This window comes from Artemia franciscana, chromosome 4 (assembly GCF_032884065.1).
Source record: "Artemia franciscana chromosome 4, ASM3288406v1, whole genome shotgun sequence".
NCBI classification, from domain to species: domain Eukaryota; kingdom Metazoa; phylum Arthropoda; class Branchiopoda; order Anostraca; family Artemiidae; genus Artemia; species Artemia franciscana.
Window position 1 is genome coordinate 15,001,512 of NC_088866.1, and position 21,426 is coordinate 15,022,937.

At 35.2% G+C, this 21,426-nt stretch overlaps 1 protein-coding gene across 2 annotated transcripts in view; it reads left to right on the forward strand.

Moving 5' to 3' along the window:
- Window positions 1-21,426, forward strand: part of LOC136026036 (protein-lysine N-methyltransferase EEF2KMT-like) — a 63,370-nt gene that overhangs the window by 20,577 nt on the left and 21,367 nt on the right. For both annotated transcript variants that reach the window (XM_065702194.1, XM_065702195.1), the window contains exons 2-4: window positions 81-233; window positions 2,736-2,918; window positions 18,419-18,677. In XM_065702194.1, the coding sequence (XP_065558266.1) occupies window positions 81-233; window positions 2,736-2,918; window positions 18,419-18,677 (595 nt within the window). The remainder of the gene's footprint in view (window positions 1-80; window positions 234-2,735; window positions 2,919-18,418; window positions 18,678-21,426) is intronic.

The following is a 21,426-nucleotide window of genomic DNA, read 5'->3' on the forward strand; positions in this document are numbered from 1 at the left end:
CATTGAGTAATTTTTTGTTTGTTTTGCCATTAAAATGCCTCAAAAATTTTATGTTTAATTCTACATTTCTTTTAATTTAGGAATCAAGAGTCAATTTTGACAAACTTTCTTGCGAATCCTGTCTGAAGTTTCAGAAGAAGGTATTTGAACTAACTATAAAACATCCATTACACAGCTGCTATTCACCAGCAAATGAATACGTCAGAATCTTTTTAAGGTCAATAATTAAGGAGGTAATAAACTATTTGTCTTTTCCTTTGATCATTTAAGTAGTTAGGTTTGTCTGTGCCTTTCACAGAGGGAGAATGTGGTGGGGGTGGAGGGGGGGGGTTAACCCACAAGATTACAGTGAAGTAATTCTTGTCCTGGAGAAATGGAAAATTTGGACTAAAAATGTTGTTTTTTGTCATTTAATCCCAAAAAAATAATCATTTTATATCACCCTCCCAAGACTCAGGCCTATGTGTATCTATCCCGTAAACTCTTTATGATACCCTGGGTATGGTCTAAGGTATTCCAATTAATTATGTTATCTTTATATAGAAAATTATTTTACGAATGATATAAAAATTCAAACAAAGGTTAAACCTAAATGAACGGCAACTGCCATGAACAAAGAGATTAAACTAGAATTGAACAGAATTTACTATGAAGTGAAGAATTCAGATTTAAAATAAACAGAAATTGCTACAAACTGGAGCAGGGCTTTCGCCTCTCGTGACCTCCTTATCGTATGAGACTGTTTCTCTCGTTTTTCATATTTTTGAATAAGGAAAAGCACTTCAAAGCATGTCTTGTTTTCAGAATAAGCTTAAGCACGAGGCTAGCAATACTCAAAGCCAGTATAAGTACGTCAAGCACGAATATCTGTAAAGACGACAAAAAAGCAGGTAAACGCAAAAAAAAGAACACTAAAAAAAAGTTATTCATCTATACCGGAAGCTTTACTGTTGTTTTATTTTGGCTAAGTTAGTTCAATTTCCCTCCTTTTGGATTTTGGTTACCGTAGGTAATGATCTAAGGCTTGGGAGAAGTTGAAATTAGATCCCATTGTTGATTTTAAATTAATCCGACTTTAATGAAGCTTGGTGACAAATATTGTCTAATGTTGAAGTAGCCTAGGGTTAGAGTTAAGTGCTTCTTCATTACCATCTATTACTTGTATCAAAGAGAATTCTACTAGTCAAAATATAAGCTAAAAAATTATGTCAAGTTAGTTTCTTTTATGTGTCAGTAACATTTTCCATTATTTGATGAAGGGATGTTTTCTTTTAAGATAACAAGCAGTGATTAGATTTTGGCTCATGTTTTCTTTCTGATAAGGCCTGTTGGGTACACTTGATCATTTTCTTTAATTTTGTTGTTAAATTTGTGGCTATATAGACTTGTTAAATTTTTGTTTCTTATTATGTTTTGTTTATAAATTGTTGTTTTTTTTATAATGTAAATTGTTTTGTATGGGATATTACTCCAGTTTGGCTCTACTCAACATTTACATTTATTAATCATGTGTAAATCACGGAGATTGGATGGCAATTATACAAGTTTTTGTCCTCATTCAGGCATTTGTATGTTTGCTGGGGATCTTTTATTTAAATGTTTTTCATACAGTTCGTGGTAACGAACTGTAAGTAAGGAGTGACTTAGCTCAATAGTAACCGAAACTAAAAAAACGGAATTTGATAGCAATAGATATGTCAAAAGAATCGGCTAATTATGCTGATTTTAAACACTTAAATTTCATCAAGTTTAATTTTACGGATTAAAGGCTACGAACGTGAGGAAATATGCCAGATTTTTGAAAAAAGGATGCAACAGCCCCTAAAAAATATTAGAATATTAATGAAAGTCACACCATCAGATTCAGCATATCAAAGAAAAACCTACTGTAGTGGTTTCAAGCTCCTATCTGCAAAAACGTGGATGTTTGGGATTTTTTGCTAGAAGAAAGAACATGAATGTGTTTTCATTTCTATTTAATTTTTTTCCCAGGGGTGATTGTATCGACGCAGTGGTCCTAGGATATCGTGAGAGGGATCACTCGAACGGAAATTAGAAGTTTTAGTGCCTTTTTTAAATGACTAAATAGATTGGAAGGCAACCTGGCCTCTTCCCCGCCCCTTCATTTTCCAAAGTAGTCCGATCAAAATTTTGAGATAATCATTTTGCTCATCATAGTTGAAAGGCCCAATAACTATGTCTTTGGATATGACATGGCTGCTAAAGTTTGAATTTTGTCCCAATTCTTTAAGAACGACTCCTTAAACACAAGGGTCGTTTAATTAGAACAATAGGGAGCTTTTTTAGAAGTACTAAAAACGATTTCTCTGAAGGATGACTAAAACCTCATATTCTTCTTTTATATAAGTACCATAAGTATTTCAGAGAAATCGCTAAAGAACGGTTTCTCCGAAGGATGACTAAAACATCATATTCTTCTATTATTTATGTACGTTGAGCATTTCAGGGAAATCGTTAAGTAACGGTTTATCTGAAATAAACCGTTAATAAGTTTGTCTTGTTTTTATTTAAGTATCATAAGTATTTCAGAGAAATTGTTAATTAGCGATTTCTCTGGAGAATGACTAAAGCTTCATATTCTTCTTTTGTTCAAGTACCTACCATATTTTACAGTTTCTCGTCATGGCTCAATTTGAATATACTTAAAAAAGAGCCTAGTTTTGGGCCAAGACTTCCCGACAAATTCAGGAAGAATTACTGACTTTATTTTCAAGATTGAAGCAAGGAATTGGGAAGCCAGTGATGAACTGCTAGAACTATACGGGTACTACGTATCTCAGCCTGCTGGTCAAGACTATTGCTATAGAACATATATGTTCAGTGATGTTATAAACGTGACGCTGTTGGAAAGCACGAGCATTATTAGTAACGGTAGTACAGGACTTCGAACTTGGCCAGTAAGTTTTGTTTAATATAATTTATTTATTTGCTATTTGAAAGAAAGTCTGTTTATTATTTAAAGGTTTTCGCTGTTATTTGCTATTGATCTATTAGGGTCATGATGAAATTAAGATGGCTAGGCACGTTTTGTTCATGAAGTATGATTACTTTCCGAAATTGTGCTCTTTGACCAACCGCTTGGACCAAACATAAAGCAGATCACGCCACCGTGACAATATATGGCTGACCTACCCTAGCAAGCAATTCCAGAGGGGAAAGGGGGGTTATTAGAGGTAAATTTAGCCCATATTAGGAGTTATTTCTGAGAGGTCTTAGTGACAATACCTAATTTCTATTGCTCTTTTAGATGCACCTACCTGTTACATTTCATTAATTTAAATCTTGATGCTAGTAAACTCAAATTTTGAAAAATAAAAATAAAACACGCAAACGATGAAAAAAGAGACATTTTTACATTCGGTTATTTTTTAGAGCTTTTAATGAAAATGCCACGTTTCTTCGAGTCAAGACTATGCACATCCACGCCATCGTGACTCTATGTGGCTGGCCCACCCTAGCAAGCAATTACAGGGAGGAAGGATTTTTATTAGAGGTGATTTTAAGGCATTTAAGAGATATTCCCGAGAGGTCTTAACGAAAATACCTCGTTTCTATTGGGCAGGCATAATGTGGCACGGTTGTGTGAATTGACATGGTGTATCACGTTGAGGGTTGCCTTTGAAAACATGATCTAATGGATTTAAAGCATATTTTTAACCGGAAAATACCTGAAAAATGTCTTAGGAATGATGAGGGGGCTAAAGGGTATCGTATGGCATCCATAGATTTACACGGTGGCGTGAATAGCCTTGGACTAATACGTTGAGGGTGGCTTGCGAAAACACGACCCAATTGACTTAAAGTATATTGTTTATCATGCAAATATCTAAAAAATGCCTTTGGAATGATGAAGGGGGCCAGAGGGTGCCTTTTGCCATCCATAGTTTGCCACAGTTACGTGAACGGTCTTGAACTGATACGTTCTACAGTTTCAAGTTATGGTGGAAGGTGTTAAAAGAATTTTTTGGCAGAGGGGGACTGAAATCCAACACTCACTCAAATAGACGAGGCATTTTTGTTGAGACCTCGAAGAAATATCTCTTAATATGCCTAAAATTTACCTCTAGTAACAACTCCACTCCCTTTCGTATTGCTTCCTAGGGTAGGCCAGAGACATATTGTCACGGTGGCGTGAATATGCATAATCTTGACTCAAAGAAATGTGGCATTTTCATTAAAACAACTCAGAAATAGCCGAATGCAAATATGTTTCTTTTTTAATCGTTTCCATGTTTCCTTCCTTCAAAATATGATTTTGCTAGTTTCAAGATTTAAATTAATAGAATGTAACAGGCAGGTGCATCTAATAGAGCAATAGAAACGAGGTATTTTCCTTAAGACCTCTCAGAAATATATCTTAATGTGCCTTAAATTTACCTCTAATAATAACTCTTCCCTTCTGAAATTGCTTGCTTGGGTTCGTCAGCCACATATTGCCACAGTGGCGTGAATATGCATAATCATGACTCAAAGAAACGTAGTATTTTCATTTATAACTCTCAGAAATAACCGAATGTAAAAATTTGTCTATTTTTTCATCGTTTGCGAGTTTCGTTTTTCAAAATGGGATTTAGCTGAATCAAGATTTAAAGACTTCTGAATCAAGACTTCTCATCAGAAATATCTCTTTTTATGGCCTAAATTTACCTCCAATAACGACCATCCCCCCTGTAATTGCTTGCTCGGGGGGGTCAGCCAAATATTATCACGGTGACGTGAACACGCATAGTTTTGGATCAAAGTAACGCGGCATTTTCATTAAAAGCTGTCAGAAATACCCGAATGTAAAAATGCGTCTTTTCATCATCTGCATTTTTCAGTTTTCAGAATGTTTTTTTGCTAGTATCAAGATTTAAATTAAATGACCGTAACAGGCAGGTGCATCTAATAGAGCAATAGAAACATGACCTTTTCATTAATATCTCTCAAATATGTCTCTTGACATTCCTAAAATTTACTTCCAATAACAACCCTACCCACTGGAATTGCTTTCTAGGGTGGACCAGCCACATATTGTCACGGTGGCGTGAATATGCATAGTCTTGGCTCAAAGATACGTGGCGTTTTCATTAGAACCTCTCAGAAATAGCCGAATACAAAAATGAGTCTTTTTTCATCGGTTGCATGTTTCATTTTTCAAAATATGTCATTTTTCTAGTATCAAGATTTAAATTAATGGGGATATATCAGGCAGGTGCATCTAGTAGGTCGAAAATTGATAGAATTGGGATGCTTCTGCTCTCTCATGTAGAAAGGACTGGAAGTACGTGATCGATTTAATCATTCTAGTAAGCGGGCTGGGGGTTCTCCTTGCGTGGAATAGGTTATAACGTAAAAAGTATTAGCTGAATAATAATATTAAGAAGGCTTTCTGAGTCCAGATGTCTACTGCTCCATTCTACGTAACAACCAAGTGTAAACAAACCCTTATTATATAACAACCAAAATTAAACAAACCGTATTACGTAATATGCACCTGTGTCTCGAAGAAAACTCTATTACGTCACAATCATGTGTACTATACTGTTACAGGTGAGCTTTAGTTTTGCGTCAGACACAGCTGTGCGTAATAAAGTCTTAAGGGGGTAGCAACTTCAGGATCACCCCCTGGTCATTCCTGAAACTGGAACCCCTGTACTATTAACGTAGATGAAATTTCCAGATATGAAAATTCCAGGTTTTTGTTGCTTCTAAGAGTAGCGTAGAAAAATTCCTACATCAGTCCCTACGAAGCTAGTTTTAAAACTTGGAACGTGAAAATATGCTCCTTTAGGCACCTTACTTCCTTGACTCTTACTTCCTTGAAAAGAGTTATAGATACATATATACTTCCTACTTTGTTATGTGATCTTTTGAAAGAAGGATGTCTTCAAAATGGACTCTGAATGCCCCGTATTTTGCTTGTTTTTTTTTCAGCTTTTTTAATGGTAAAAGCATTCCTTTACCTAGCTATAGGATATGTTTTTTTTTTCATTGGTTTACTTCTTTAAAATAATGTTTTAATTCTACAGTTATAAATTGGAGTAAAATTTTATGCAACAAAAAGGTAAATTGGAATCAAAATTCTGATAAATAAAAAGCATTATCTACCATCCAGTTTCTTATTTCATTACTAAATTGGTATACTTATACCAACCCTACAGGTAGCTTTATTTATGCGTGTTCGTTCAAAACGAAGTTCTTGAAAATGTTTGGTGCGCCTAGGACAAACCCTTTGGGGGGGGGGAGTATTTTCACTAGAAGAGTGGTGAATCGTACTCAAATCATTTTAGTCATTGTTTTTTAGCTTTACTTGAGGAGGTACTTTAGAATGGGGAGAGGAGTACCCCCTTATTTTAATCTGCAGATGCGTGTTTGATTTCGCTGTTGCCAGATGTTAGCTCCAAGATTTGACACTATTTTTGACTGCGCTCAAATAAAGTGAAAAATTAGGACTCTCTATATCCTTGGTAAAATTACTATGTCAACCCTGGCATGTATCTTACAGAAATGTTGTTATTAGTGAAGCGTTCTTGTGTTACACCGATGGCTTAATAGTTCTATGTTGCTTGTTTGACATACTTGATATAAGTAAATTTCCAGTCTCAAGATAAAATTTTGGACATCCTGTGTTACGCATTAAAAAGTGATGTCAGTTTGAAAAACATTTTTATCCCTGTTTAATTTTTTTTTCTTATCATTTAAATTTTGTTTCATCGGAAAATTGTGAGAAATAGATTTTAAAGACTATCGAAAATTCTACAGAGTAACTTCAGGTTTTTCAGGAAATATGATCATTAACTTCTGTGAAATTCTAATTAGGACCAATTGTTTCATAAATAGCCCATAAGAGTCTAAGAGAAAAGCTGAGAGTCGCAGGTTTGGATTGAGATCTATTTTTAAAATGAATGAATATCTTTGGAGGCTTACGAAAAGGTGGCCATATGTAGGAGCCTTATTATAACTGGAGGTATGCAGAAGGACTATTCGTCAGTATTTTTGTCTCAGGCTACAACGTTGCACCAAAGTCAAGTATAAGAGCTACTATTCGCTCCAATTTTTCTGAAAAGATTATTAATAACCCAGGACTTTTGTGGAAAAATTTAACACATAAACAAAAGCAAAAGCCCAGCCAGTTGTTTAATATCCCTTCTGAACTATGGGAACAACATTTTTCCGGAGAGTTTTCAGAACCAGACCCACTCATAGAAAATCCCTCCAAAGTCACACTCGAAAAGATACTTTCGATAAACGTCAAATCAATGTTTACTGTAGCGGTTTCGGATATTTATAGTATAACTCGTGAAATCAGGAAACCTCTCTAAAGAGGTCCAGATCACGTTTGCGTCAAACACCTCATATATAGAACCCCTTTTCTTTTTTCCCCACCTTGCCCTTCTTTTTCAAATGGTGTTTACAAAAGGAATAGTTCCTTCCTCATTTTCCACTGGCCGTCTTACTCCTGTTTCTAAAAAGAATAAACCCTTAAATGAATGCTCATCATACCGGCAATAATGGTACCTACAACTTTCTGTAAAATTTTTGAGAAGTTGATAATGCCTGAGTTGGTTGATGAATGTTATATGCTTCAACACCAATTTGGGTTCCAGAAAGGAATAGGATGCGCTCATGCATTGACGGCACTGTCGTCAGTTTTGATTGATGCTGGTAGATCAGGAGAGCCACTTGTTCTAGGGAACCATGACGTCAGTCATGCTTTCGATTCGATAATTCACGCGCATATCCTTACTGAATTATATAAACGCGGGATCAGCACTTTTATTATTCGTGCTTTCTATAATATGTATAATCATTTAATTTTCATTGTTGATCTGCCTGACGGAATGATTACAAAGATAATTATACCTGTTTGTCACGGGGTAAGGCAAGGCGCCCCGACCTTCCCAATCCCGTTTAACAACTGTATCCTGGACGCACAGTCCCAAGTGGTTTCTTCCTGTATTTTAGAAGGGATATATGTATCTCTTATTGCTTATGCGGACGATAAATTCAACCCCAGCCGAAAAGTATTGGCGTTTGAGAAAGATTGTTCCATTCTGAGTCGAGAGTATTCAAAGAATCCTAAGTTTATCGCAGAAAAAGTCAGAAGTGGTAGTACTCAGCTGGGGCCCACTTCCCGATGGATTTAAAGTTGATCTTAATGGAGTATCGGTTGTTCCTAAATTGAAAATGAAATATCTTGGCCTCCCAATCGGTGACTCACTTAAAGCAATTAAAAAGATCCTCATTTGTCATTTCCAGTGCCGGACGTCCAGTGCCTACGGTAGGATAGTTTCTAATAAACTTCGTTTTAATCATCAGCTGCTAGTTAAATTATATAACTCGTAGGCGCTCCTGAACTTTTTATACCTTGCACCCTTTTTGCGTACCTTTTCGGCAACGGAATCAAAGCAACTCCAACGAATTTATTACCGGTATGCTAAAACTTGCCCCTGGGCAAGTAATTCTTGGGTCAATAGGAGATATGATTCTATTGACCCTAATGCTGCCATCGGCAGATGTATTGAAGCTTTCAATAACGGAATTAATGGACACCCATGGTGCTCCCTTTTAAAATAATAAATGTATTACGTTTATTGTTTCTATTTTTGTTGTGTATACTTTGTGATTATTTGGTTAATTATTGTGCTTGTGTGCTTATTCTATGAATTTTAATTTTGTTTTATTTATGCCTGTTTCATCTGTGCTTGTGCTCTCATTTTGTGCTTTTTATGTATGCTTTGCTATTATTTGGTTAATTACTATGCTTGTGTGTTTATTCTATGAATTCTAATTTTGTTTTATTTGTCATTTTCTGTCTTTTTCTTTTGCTTTTTTCATTTTTTTTTCTTTTCTTGTACTCCGTTCTTTATTGTATTTACAATGGGTTATAAATAAATTCAATTCCATTCATAGTAACTTACAATCTCTATACACGGTGCTGTTGATAAAAATCTAATTGTTTTATTTTTGCTTAATTTTTTTTTGTTAACAGAAGCAGGAAAACTCAATCTCAAATTGCCTTCTACTGCTCGTTGTTTTTCTTTTTTTTATTTTCGTTTCCTTTGAAAGTTTCATCAGCATTCCCTCTAAAGTAATCGCTGAATTGGCTGGTTCTTAGAATGGTTCTTTCTCATAACTAATGTACTATGGATGGGATAGATTTGAGAATCGAACTAAGGTAATGCTCGTATTTAAGTAACAAAGTATTTCTGCTATGTATTAGCATTAACAAAAGCAGCATAGTCACCTGATCAACCTTTTCGTTACCCAGCGTCACCTTTTCATCTTCACTTATTCCTAGCCTAAGCGACTTAGTCCTCTTAGCATTAATTTTTAAACCTATTCTAGCACCCTGAACTCGCAAAACCTCTGAAAGTTTATTCATTTTGGTCAAACTGTCATCTACTATGCTTAAATCATCAGCATAATCTAAGTCCAGGAGATTTTGTCCTCCCCATTTGATTCTGTGGCCTCCCTTTGCCTTTCCTGTGCTCCTTAGGACAAAGTCCATCAAAATGACCCATATAAAGGGGGATAGAACACAACCCTGTTTAACGTCTGATTTAATACGAAACCAGCTGCTAACCTCATGCAGCAGTATTATTCTCATACATAGCACTAATCCCTTTAAGGTTATTTTTTTATATACCATATAAGGATATAAAGCTCTTCTATCAACAGAATCGAACGCTTGATCGTAATCTATAAAACTAAGGACCAAAGATGTTTGACATCTAAATCACTTTTCAGTTATTAACCTAAGAGTGAAAATTTGGTCGATACATCCTCTACCTTTTGTAAAACTGCACTTTTCTTCTTTTAAAACTTCATCTACAGCATCTCTCAGTCTAAAAATTATCATAATACAAGGTAATTCACTACCTACAAAGACCAGACTGATTGTTGTCTTTGCCTCCCTTTGGAAACCCTTATGGAATCGCCGCGAAATCAGTGTCCAAACGAACGTTCGAATTTACATGGCACTAGTCCGCACCGTTCTCCTTTACGGGTGCGAAACATGGTCGGCAAAACTACAACAAGAGAATACACTTAAGGTGTTTGAGCATACTTGTCTGCGAAGAATTCTCAGAGTACAGCTACGTGACCGTATCTCCAACGTGAATATACGTCGAATGGGCAATATTCAGAGAGATGTTGTGCTCACTATTAAAGAACGCCGTTTGAAGTGGTTGGGCCATGTATTACGGAAACCGCCAGAGTACCTGCCTCGCCAAATACTTCTAGTTGAGCCTATTAGCTACTGGAAGAAACGCCAAGGAGGACAGAGGAAGAACTGGTGGAACCTGGCCAAGTCAGACCTTGAACCAATCGGGGGTTTCAGAAAATTCGGTCACAGATGGTCAACACAGTTGCTCGCCTTTGTAGAGCAGCTGGCACAAGATCGAGCAACATGGTCGAAGAAGGTCTCTAAGATCATCGATGCCGGGCGAGGTGGAAACGCCTGATTCCCGCCACAAGTACAAGTAAGTAAGTAAGTACCAGACTGATTCCTCGATAATTATGACGTTCATTTTATCACCTTTCTTATACAGTGGTTTAATTAAGGTTTTCCTAAAACTGTTAGGTACTTCCCCTTTTTCAAAAAAAATGTATTCATAATCTTCAGTGACTTATTTCTAACCTCAGAGCCACCATATTTAAGAAACTCATTTACCGCAATATCAGCACCTGGAGTCTTATTATTTTTTGTTCTTTTTAGTACTATCGTTAATTCCTCCTCATAAAACAAATCTTCCCTCATATCCAAGGTATCACAAACTTTTTCATTTTCCTCTATATCTTTACCTACAACTGTATCTCGGTTTAGCACATTCTTAAAATGTTCCGCCCATCTCTCTTTAACTTTTTCCTTATCACTAATTGTGGCCCCATTCCTATCTTGAACTGGGACAAGTCCGGATTGACCACTCCTTCTCAATTTATTAACATGCCAGTATAATAGTTTACTGTTATGCCGTCTAGCTGCATCTTCCAGATCCTCAGCAATTTCATCCATGGCCTCCATTTCATACCTCCTTGTTTTTTTTAGTGCTTTCTCCACTTTCTTTACATTCCTTTTATTTTCGTATGATCTATTGCTTAGATAATTCTTGTAAAAACCCCTTCTCCTCTCTGTTAAACATAAAAGTTTTTCACTAATATTGCTAGCTGCAGCATTAGCTTTCTTCCCTAGGACACCATCAGCATTTGAAACTCTCAAGTTTAGTATTCTACTGTTCCTGGAAAGTTTCTCTCAAATTCTAATCCTGGGATCTACCACCATCATAACTTCCTGGGAGGTAGTTACCCATCCGAAATTTCTGCTTTAAACTAACTATGGTGATCTTTATTTTTAACATCAATAGCAGCACTCCTATATACCCAAGTATCTTGTATTGATCCTGCCAGGCTTCAGTTTACTACAACATAATCAATGAGGTCTTATCATCACGTGAATACCATGTCAACTTGTGGGCCATTTTGTGACCAAACATCGTAATTGTTATAACTAGATTGTTGTACCTGCAAAATTGCAAAAGTCTGTAGCCATTACTGTTTTCTTTTCTTAAACTAAATTTACCTAGGCTAGGATACCATCTATCCGTATTTCTACCGACCTGGGCTTTGAAATCTTCTAGTAAACACATCATATTTCTACTTGGGAGCCTGTCTATTTGCTCTTTTAACTGTAAGTAAAATTCCTCTAAATCCCAAGTATCTCTGTCAGTCGGTTCAACAGGGACATATACTACTATAACTGATAGCCTAAACTTTTTAGTCAGAAAATGAGCAATTAGTATTCTATTATTAATACCTTCCCAGCCTAAACAAGACTTAACAGCTTTCTTATTCATCATGAGTCCTACTCCCTGTCTATGCACCCCATCCTTCCTGCCTGAGTAAACAAATTCTATATCACCTAATTTCATACTTCCTACCCCTGGGATATGAGTTTCTGAAACTTTTAATAACTCCAGTGAATCGTCTGAATTCTTCAGTCAAAATGTCACTACGTTAGTCGTTTTTTAACGTCGTAATTCCGTCATTCCAAGTTCTTATTTTCATGTTATTTAAATCATTGAAATTATTTTGGCCTCAGGAAAAGCAATGTCCTGGATACCAGTGCAGGACGGGGATCAACATATCTTCTCAAGTCTACACCGAAGCGCTTAAGCCGGCTTAGAATTGGACAGCAAGAAGTCCCTGGTACCTCCAGTATGAATGGAGGCTTTGTGCAATCCTGGGCCCGTCTTGGTCACAACATGGTTTTCAGCACTTGGTGATGCTCTTCTATCAACAAGAGTCGAAATCCTGCACAGACAGTCCCAAGCCTATTACTTACGACTCATTATATATTCTGCCTACAAATATTGTGCTACTACGGGGGAAGGGGGCAACCCATAATCAGCTAGGAAGATGTTTATCAGCCCGAAAACGCCCGTCAAAACAGACCAAGCCCAGAGGAACTCTCCATTAGTCGGAATCCCATGGGAATACTGTGTCGTGTACTAGTCTATATTTTCCACGAAGGGCGTTACTCCTCAAGTGTGAATAGGGTTGACCGCAAGGTTCCCAGTCTTGCAGGTACCCGGAAGAGGTCGAGGCAGCCTGTTGCAGAGGCCGTTGTCCATAGATCTGGATCGTATGCCCTGCGGAGTACTTAAATTTTATTTATCAAAAATTCTCATAAGCCTAGGAAACCAGAAACTTCAAGTTTGCCATTTCGTTCTGATCATTTGTAAGACACTTCTAGCAGATACAACCAAAGGTACTTGTATGATATAGGCCCTACCTAATATTCTTCTAATATGTTCCTCTGACGCTCAATCCTAATGAAATATACCTAAGTATCATAAAACTATAATACTTTAGAAACAAATTTAGGCTATATATTTGCACATTAGGCGGATGGGGGTAAAGTGTAGTGGATCTGCATGTCTAATGTGTAAGGTACAATTATTTTGGATATTATGAAGTAAGAAGGGTTTTCTAACTTCATACTGTCCAAATAATTCACCCCATCCTCCCCCTAATGTGCTAGCATATAGCCCATATTATATATTTTCCATCTATTCTATCGCTTCTCTTTGTCTTGTCTCACGCTAGGCTGAAAGAAAATAATGAAAAAAACCTGGCTCTATAATGCGTCAATGAATGAACAACTTGAGCGTTAGGGGCTATAATCATACAAGTACCCAACTAAATAATACAGGGACAATTTTGATGTATTTTAGCTTCAAACACAACAGGTGAAATCAACACAACGTCTATGTATATGTTTTTATCCTATAACATGTCTAGTTTGTGTAACAATAAGTAGCATGAACTAATAGAATTCACCATTTCAAGTGGTGAATCGATTTGCAGAAATATTTTTATGAAAAGTCCGTGTAAGATTTTAAAATTTTGTACAAATCCTATCGTTACAGTCAATCTGTGACCTTATTAGACAGGTCTTATTATTTTTGGAAAACATTATGAAATACGCCCTTACCTTTTGGATATGAAAATGAGTAAAGGATTATATGATAAATGTAAAAGTCCTTTTTGATACACATTTATACTATGATGGCTGTTATAAACAGCGTTAAATATTGCTGCATCCGATGTGCAATAACCATGACAGTGATGCATTTTAGTGAACCTGAGAAAAGACATGGATATTTAGGTTGTCTCTTTTATTTATGGGGAGAAATTTTAGCCGCTTATGCTAGAGATTTATGCAGTCTCTATTAGATGTCTCTCTGAAAAATGAAACTTTTCGAAGTCTTGAAAAAGCAACTACCGAAGAAGACTGAAATGGAAGTTTTCTGTTTTCTGACTTCTAACTTACAATACTCTCTACAATACTATCCTTAACAATAATTGCTTAAAAGGGCTTTCTATGACATTAAACAATGAGAATACGGATGTGCTATACCACAAGTTCGCAAATGTTGACACAACTTAGAAAATATTATGCTCAAATCCTTATCGGTCTTGTTAGAAGCATTTGGGACGGTTGTAAAATCAAAATTTTTTTATTCAAGCTTAGCCATCTATAAATCTTTTAAGATGAGTAAAAAACCAGAAAGTCTGTTAAGATAGAAGAAAAAAGTAAACTGTAAGTAATTTTGCTTCTTGTTCAATTCTTATTCAACATTTTCTGGTTAGTCAGACCATCAGATCTTTAAAAGTTAAATGTTCAGAAATAGAAATACAACCATGTAAAATTAATGCTCTGGCTATTGGTTGTTTGAAGGAGAGGTAGCCGTAGCCCTGTTCTGAAGTTGTAAGAGCAAGATATATTAGCATAAAGTAAGCTATGAATCATTAGGTGGAAATATGAACAGTTTTAATTTTCTATCTTCGAAGATTTTCCAAAGACAAAGGCTAAAATGAAAATATTAAAAAAAAACTTGCTAAAAATGTAAATTTTCAAATGCGTTAAGAATTAAATTGTTTGTCTGAAAAGAAAGAATTGCCATCTGAAAAGAAAGAATTTTTAAACACTGAAAATGAAAGCTAATGATAATAGAGACATATCTTGCAGCTATTCTAGGATGACTTCCTATGTCATGACCCCCCTCCCACGGTTGGAAGCTCGAAGAAGCTTAAAAAAGTATCTTGATCGGGATTCGAAGGGGGTACTGGCCGGTCGGAACTGGAACCCTCTCACTACTGTAATCTTAGTTTCAGATGTTGATTGCCGTAGGTCTGTATGGATAACTAACCATTCAGATGGTAATTAACATTACCATCTGTGATAGTTCATACAGATAGATGACTGATTATAAAAAACATTTAAATTTCCTGACTTTCACTCCTTTCCCTCTTCTTTCTTTTCCCCTCTCTGTTCCTTTCTCTTACTCTTTATCCCTCTCTGCTCCCTATGCCCCTCTCTTTCTATCTTGTTTGAACAGTTTAAAAATCATGAGTTAAATCAGTTACAACGCGATATGACTTCCTCATCACCCATATGGTTAATCGGCCAACCTAGAGAGACCAATAATATGAAGAATACTTAAATCGCTGTAAGACATCTATTTGCTTGGATCATCTAAGCTTATTCTTGAATGTTTAAAAGATTCCCCTGACGTCTGGACAGTTGCGTATCTCTTGCAGTTAAACTTGCAAAAAAAAAGACCCGCTATCACGAGTATTTTGAAGTCATGATCCATGGACTGATCGTTTTGGTATTTTAATCGCCAGGCCACGGTGAACTGTCATCTAACCGTGACTTGCAACCCATGATTAAACAGAGTTTCCAGCTCATCTGAACCGTTTATACTAGACATTTTTTTTCTTTTTTTATTACAATGATTCGTCCTTAAAAAAGCCGAAGAGAGTGATTTTGAACAGGAAATTCCTTCCCCTCTAAAGGCAATTCAATTTTTTATTATTTAATATTAAGAAGAAAAAGAATTTCCTGTTCCTTTTTTAGCCTATTTACGAAGTATGCTTTAAGTTCATTTCGTTCAACAATTATGAAGAAAAAAAATTCCTTACGTCTAAAATTTTTATCAGTTTTTATCAATTTTTTTCTAATCCACTTACTATTTAAATGTACAAACTTCGCTGGGCTTGCAAATAAAATATTTGTTGATTTTTCCTCTTTATGATAAGTTATATTTAAAGATTTTCTCTCATGTTTGTCTTAACTTTGGGTGATAAAGACAATTTTCTCTTAAGCTCTTTTCCTGTAAAAAGGATGATAAAAATATATTATCCTAAATAGGAGAGATGGTTCCCTGGTGGCTCTTTCAGAAGGGATAGAATTTATAGTCTCAGTTTTTGTTGTCATTTTTACCTCCATGCTGTAAAGATAGTGTGCTTTTGTCAGCATGAATAAAAATACAAAAACCTATACCGAAACTGTTTTAATGCAAGTAAAAACGTTGGTCTTTACCTTACAAAGCTTGCATTTCCATTTCGCTTGCACTTGTAGTGCCAAACTTTGAGGTTTATGTTCCCTATGCTAGTTTCGCTGTGTTAGGTTTCTGCTCTCCGTCAGCTTTATTAATCAACGGAAGAGAAAAGTTTTATTACTACTTCATAGCTGAGATCCATTATATCCATCTACCGAGGTAAATTCCTGAAATATGTTGTACAAAGTTATTAGATTAAAAATACACTGAAAATTAGCTAAAAATCGCCGAAAAAAGAACATTTTTTCTGTTTTTAAAGTTAGTTTACATCCTTCCTTAAAAAAAGATTAAATAATGTAATCATTTTGGGGTAAGAGAATGGACATTATCTGAGACTAATAAATGCAATGATATTGTCATTTTGTTTGTCATTATTATTGTCATTCGAATATTGTCATTCTTCTCATTTTGTTGCAAGTTACAGCTGAAGGTTTTTCGTAAAATTGCTTCTTTCAGAAAGAAGAAATACCTTAAGAATTTTCTTTAAGTAAAGTTTGAAATGTATATAAAACTTTAGGGTAGAAAGTTTTATAATCTATTTCCTTCGAATAAGTTTGACAGGCTTGCTTACCCAATCAAATTCAACATGTCTATTAACGGAAATTTTAGCCCTCTGTCTCGAAGAAAAAGTTAATTTCGTCATCCCCGAAAAAGATGGTTAGGAACAAGTTTCTTTGTTTGTTTGATTTTCCCAGGGATTATTGTATTGAACCAGTGTCAGTGAAATATGCGGGTGGGCTCATTCTAATGGGAACTATGTATATTGTCACTTGTGCTTTATTGAAAAATATTTATATTTCAAAAAAATTTTTGAAAAGACTAATGAATGCAATGATATTGTCATTTTTTTGTCATTACAAACAAAATAACAAACAAAAATTGGCTGGTATCGGAACTGGCAAAAAAGGCTGGTATCAGAATTTGAAAATAATCAAACAAGCAATTCAGAAAGTAACTTATGTTTTGACTAAAAAAAAGGGTGAATGGGGTTGTTTTTGCATTCTATATGGTTGAAAGCTTTGTCCTTAGATAATAATCTAGAGTCACTGTTCAAATCGGGACTGGTTATAACGCTGCAACAGCTTATCTGGGCCCTCTAGAGAAAATGTTGCTGAATTAGACCTTGTTTTGGGATGGTGGTGAGATGGATTGGAATATCACTACAATTTTTTGTGCCTCATTGTTTTCCATTATCCAGATACGGCAGTAAAATATTTGTGCTGTTCTTAATTCAGTAAATTGTGAAAGAGCTAGATTTTCAGTCAAATTTTCAAAATCCCTTCTACAGCCAATAGGCTTACATAAAATAGTAAGTTTAAAAATCTGAATAGCCGACCTCTTTTAAAGAAAAAGTGAATAGAATATATTATTTACTCTTGATGACAGGTACTTCTTATTCTATAATTTTTGTTTGCATTATAGCCTATATTGTGAATTTGCCGCGCTTCGGTAGCCTCCCTTGTCCCTTTCCTGCCCTAAGTTGTCATATTTTTTTTTTTTTTTTGGTCTTTTCCCCTGTTTTATTTGATTTGTGTCTTTTGGTGAATCAAAACATTTCTTTTGATAATAGGTTTGTCTTCAATTCGAGCTTAGGTCTCTGTTTGAATTCCCTGACTCTATTTGAATTAAATTAAAAAAAAAGTTTTTTTAACTGAAAGTAAGGAGCAACATTAAAACTTAAAACGAACAGAAATTATTACGTATATGAGGATGTTCGCCCACTCGTCAATACCTCGCTCTTTACGCAAAATTTCGAATTTTGTTCTAATTCTTCAAGAATGACCCCTGAATCACAAAGGGTTTAATTAGAATAAACAGCTCTTTTGAAAGTACTAAAAAACACGTTAGCGTGATGACCTAAACTTGGGTAATACTAAACTTGTTGAAACTTATATATTTGAAGTCAGCATAAAAATCCGATTCTTTTGATGTATCTATTGGTATCAGAATTTCGTTTTTTAGAGTTTCGGTTACTATTGAGCCGGGTCGCTCCCTACTTACTGTTCGTTACCACGAACTGTTTGATATATTTTGTTTGTCTATATTTTATATTAAATAAAGAATCTTGAAAAAAAAATTTCGACAAGCAAAACAATAGTCGAACAACTGGGGTCACAAAAGTCGTCCCTGATAGCAAGGGAAATAGTATAGACCTTTTAAAGCAGAGGTTCACACAAAAAAGATGGCGCTAACCGCTCTAGCCTCAACGCGAAGACAAAGCAATTTAAGTCCCAAATGGCAGAATTCTAAAAAGCAGCTGTCAACAAGTTAGTTTATCGTTGTGATTGTCTCAGTTTGCATAAGAACTTTTTAAGTTAACACTTAAGATTGTATCTTTTAAAGTTGTATAGTCACTCATACACATTTCCTTCAGTTGGTTTCTTTTTATTCCTAAATGCTAGCTAGTTTCTCAATTGCTCTCCTACATCTTGTTTTAGGGGAATAAGTGACTTCCTTGGATATTTTCAAAGTTTTTATGTTTTTTTTATAGAGAGTATTCTTTCTAGGCTGCGTTCAATTTGTATGAGTGGCTAGCTGAAAATTCTGGATTCCTAGAAGGAAAAAAAGTTATAGAACTTGGCTCTGGAATCGGATTTCTTGGGATCACAATTTTGAAAGCTGGCTTCCACCTCGCTGGATACACATTCTCTGACTGCCATCCTACTGTTCTCTCCTTGTTGGAAACTAACTTCTTGCTTAACCATCCACAAGACAAGGATCTGGAGACAGAGAGAAAAGAATCGTTTCATAAATTTGTTTCCCAAGGTAAAAAAAGACTGGATCCTCGACGTAATGAAGTCGTGAGATTGGCTAATACTATTTAATTAAGTATTATTTCAGTCGAATTGAGGAAATTTTCCTAGCTTAAATTGGAACGATTATTGAAGCTAAAATAACGAACGCTTCCTTTTACCGATTGAAAAAAAGTTTTTTAACTAAAAATATCAACATTAAAGCTTAAAACGAACGGAAATTATTCCGTATATAAGAGGGGCTACCCCTTCCTCAGCCTTCACTTGTTATGCTGAAGTTATTTAATGCTTTAATAAGCTTCTTATTTCAATTAAACAGCCCTTGTGTTTCAGAAGTCATTCTTAAAGGATCGGAGCAAAAAGTCAAACATAAGAGTAAAGATCAGGCGTTGAGGAAAGGGCAGCCCCCTCATATACAGAATAATGTACGCTCGTTTGAAGTTCTAATATTCCTCTTTACTTTTACTTGAAAAAACTATTGTTTTTTAAATTTAATTTCTGATGTTTTTCAGATTATGCCGGAAAATCCGCCTCCCCTCTCCGGGAAATTTTTCCTTATAAAATCCCTCCCCTATGAAAAATTTCCCTGTGAAAAGTTTGCTTTTGTTTAACTCCTCCAGACCCCGCATCCGAAAAGTTCTTCTTGGAGCATTCCCTCCTTGCTGAAAATTTTCCGCTAGAAAACTATCCTTACTTTCATTTAATTTTTTATATTTAATTTCCGGTCGTTTTCAAATCATGCCGAGAATTTCTTTCGAAAAATCCCCCCCCCCCCATTGAGAGTTCTTCCTCGAAAAATTTCAGTGTAGATCCACGTATAAATGCTTCTGTAAAATTACCGTATAAATGCTATATGTAAACAGTGGACAAATTGCAATTTCCCGTGGAAGATTCATCCCGAAAACGTTTGTCCCCACGGAAAATTCTTCCCCTAGAAATCTCCCCGGCAGAAAATTCCCCCCTTAAAATGTCCATATATTTCTCAATGGCAAATACTATATGCAAACAAAGGGCAAATTCCATAACTTACATCCCTATCTCCAGGGGCTGCGGGGGGCTATGTGATCCCTAGAGGCATAGCTATTTGACCTCTTAACTATGCAGAATCAAATGCTTGTGTCAGAATTTTGATGAGATTCCGTCAAGTTAGCCCTCTCTCAATCTTCTAGGAACATTGGTTCGATTCAGTCACCTCTAGGGGAATCCCCCCCCCCCAAAAAAAAGATAAACACGCATCTGTCATCTCTCTTCTGGCAAAAAATGGAAAATTCTATATTTCTGTATATAGGAGCTTGAAACCTGTATAATAAGGTTCTCTTATATGCTGAATCTGATCGTGTAATTTTTTCCAAGATTGTTTAATGATTTTTGGGTGTTTCTCCTCTTTTTCAAAAATTAGGTAAATTTTCTTAGGTTCAAAGCTTTTGAAGAGTAACATTAAACTGAATGTTTCTTATGTTTTGAATTAATTATAAAAATCCATTCTTTTGATGTATTGATTGTTGTCAAAATTTCTTTTTTTTTTAGTTTTCACTATTGGAGTTCGCTACCACGAACTGTTTGATACATTGTCTTTGGTGGAAAAAATACTGCGAGTAATGCCTGAGTCAAACAAGGGTAGGAACTGACCTTGTTCCAAACCCTGAGTGATCGCACCATAGCAAAGTACTGATTCTACCTTGCTGGGCTGCACAACAAAAATTTTGGCCCACATTGTGCTGAAATTCTAAATACAAAAATTAAAAGATATGGATTGTAGGATATAATATTTAATATTATGTAAATAATATTTATAAAACGTCCCATATTCGTTTACTTTGTAGGCGGGTGGTGGCACAGTTATCTTTTAATATAACTGTATATCCAGTACATTGAAAATGAATGACTTATAAATAGTGATGGGCCATAAATGGATTCTCCGATACATTGACATTTTTACCTCCTATATAACGAAATTAAACTATCAGTGTTCTTTCTCCTGTGCGCAAGTCAAATTAAAGGAGTTTCTTATTTACTCCTTTAGTTGAATATGGAGAGAGGATTCACCTCACAATCCTGTTTTATTTGGCGAAATATATTGAGACCAACCGTGTAATATCTGTGCTGACGGAGCGACTGCTCCCACTTTAGCCTACTGAGAAAATTGCAGTTATCAACCGTTAAAACTTATGTTTAAAAATGTAATTATTGTTAAAAGATAAACCTTCAGTGTAAATGGGGTGACTCAGTCACAGCTTTCCTATTGTTTAGGACAACCTTCAAAGTGATGAATATTAGTTAGATTATTAAATATAATCTAATTTATATTATTTAGGATATTATATTATTATTTAGGGTATTTATTATTATTAGGGTATTATTATTTAGGGTAATTATTATTTAGGATATTATATATATTTATTATAATATTATATTATTTTTATATTATTATTAGGATATTATATTATTATTATATATTATTTAGGATAGAATATTAGAATTAATTAGGACAAACTTCAAAGTGATGAATATGATATAAAAAACGCGCAGAAAAAAGAGCATTCCAATGAAATTAAATAGCGATGCTAAAGTTCAAACCAAAAAGAAATAGCCCTATATATCAAGTAAGCTGATGTCCTTTTCAATACTTTTTGCCATCATTTGAGAAAATAATTAATGGGGCATAGCATAAGTTTGCGCTAAATACCGGCACATATTGCGTATACTATATTCTTCAAAAGTGTCACGAATGAAATAAACATATTCTTAATTAATCTAAGTTT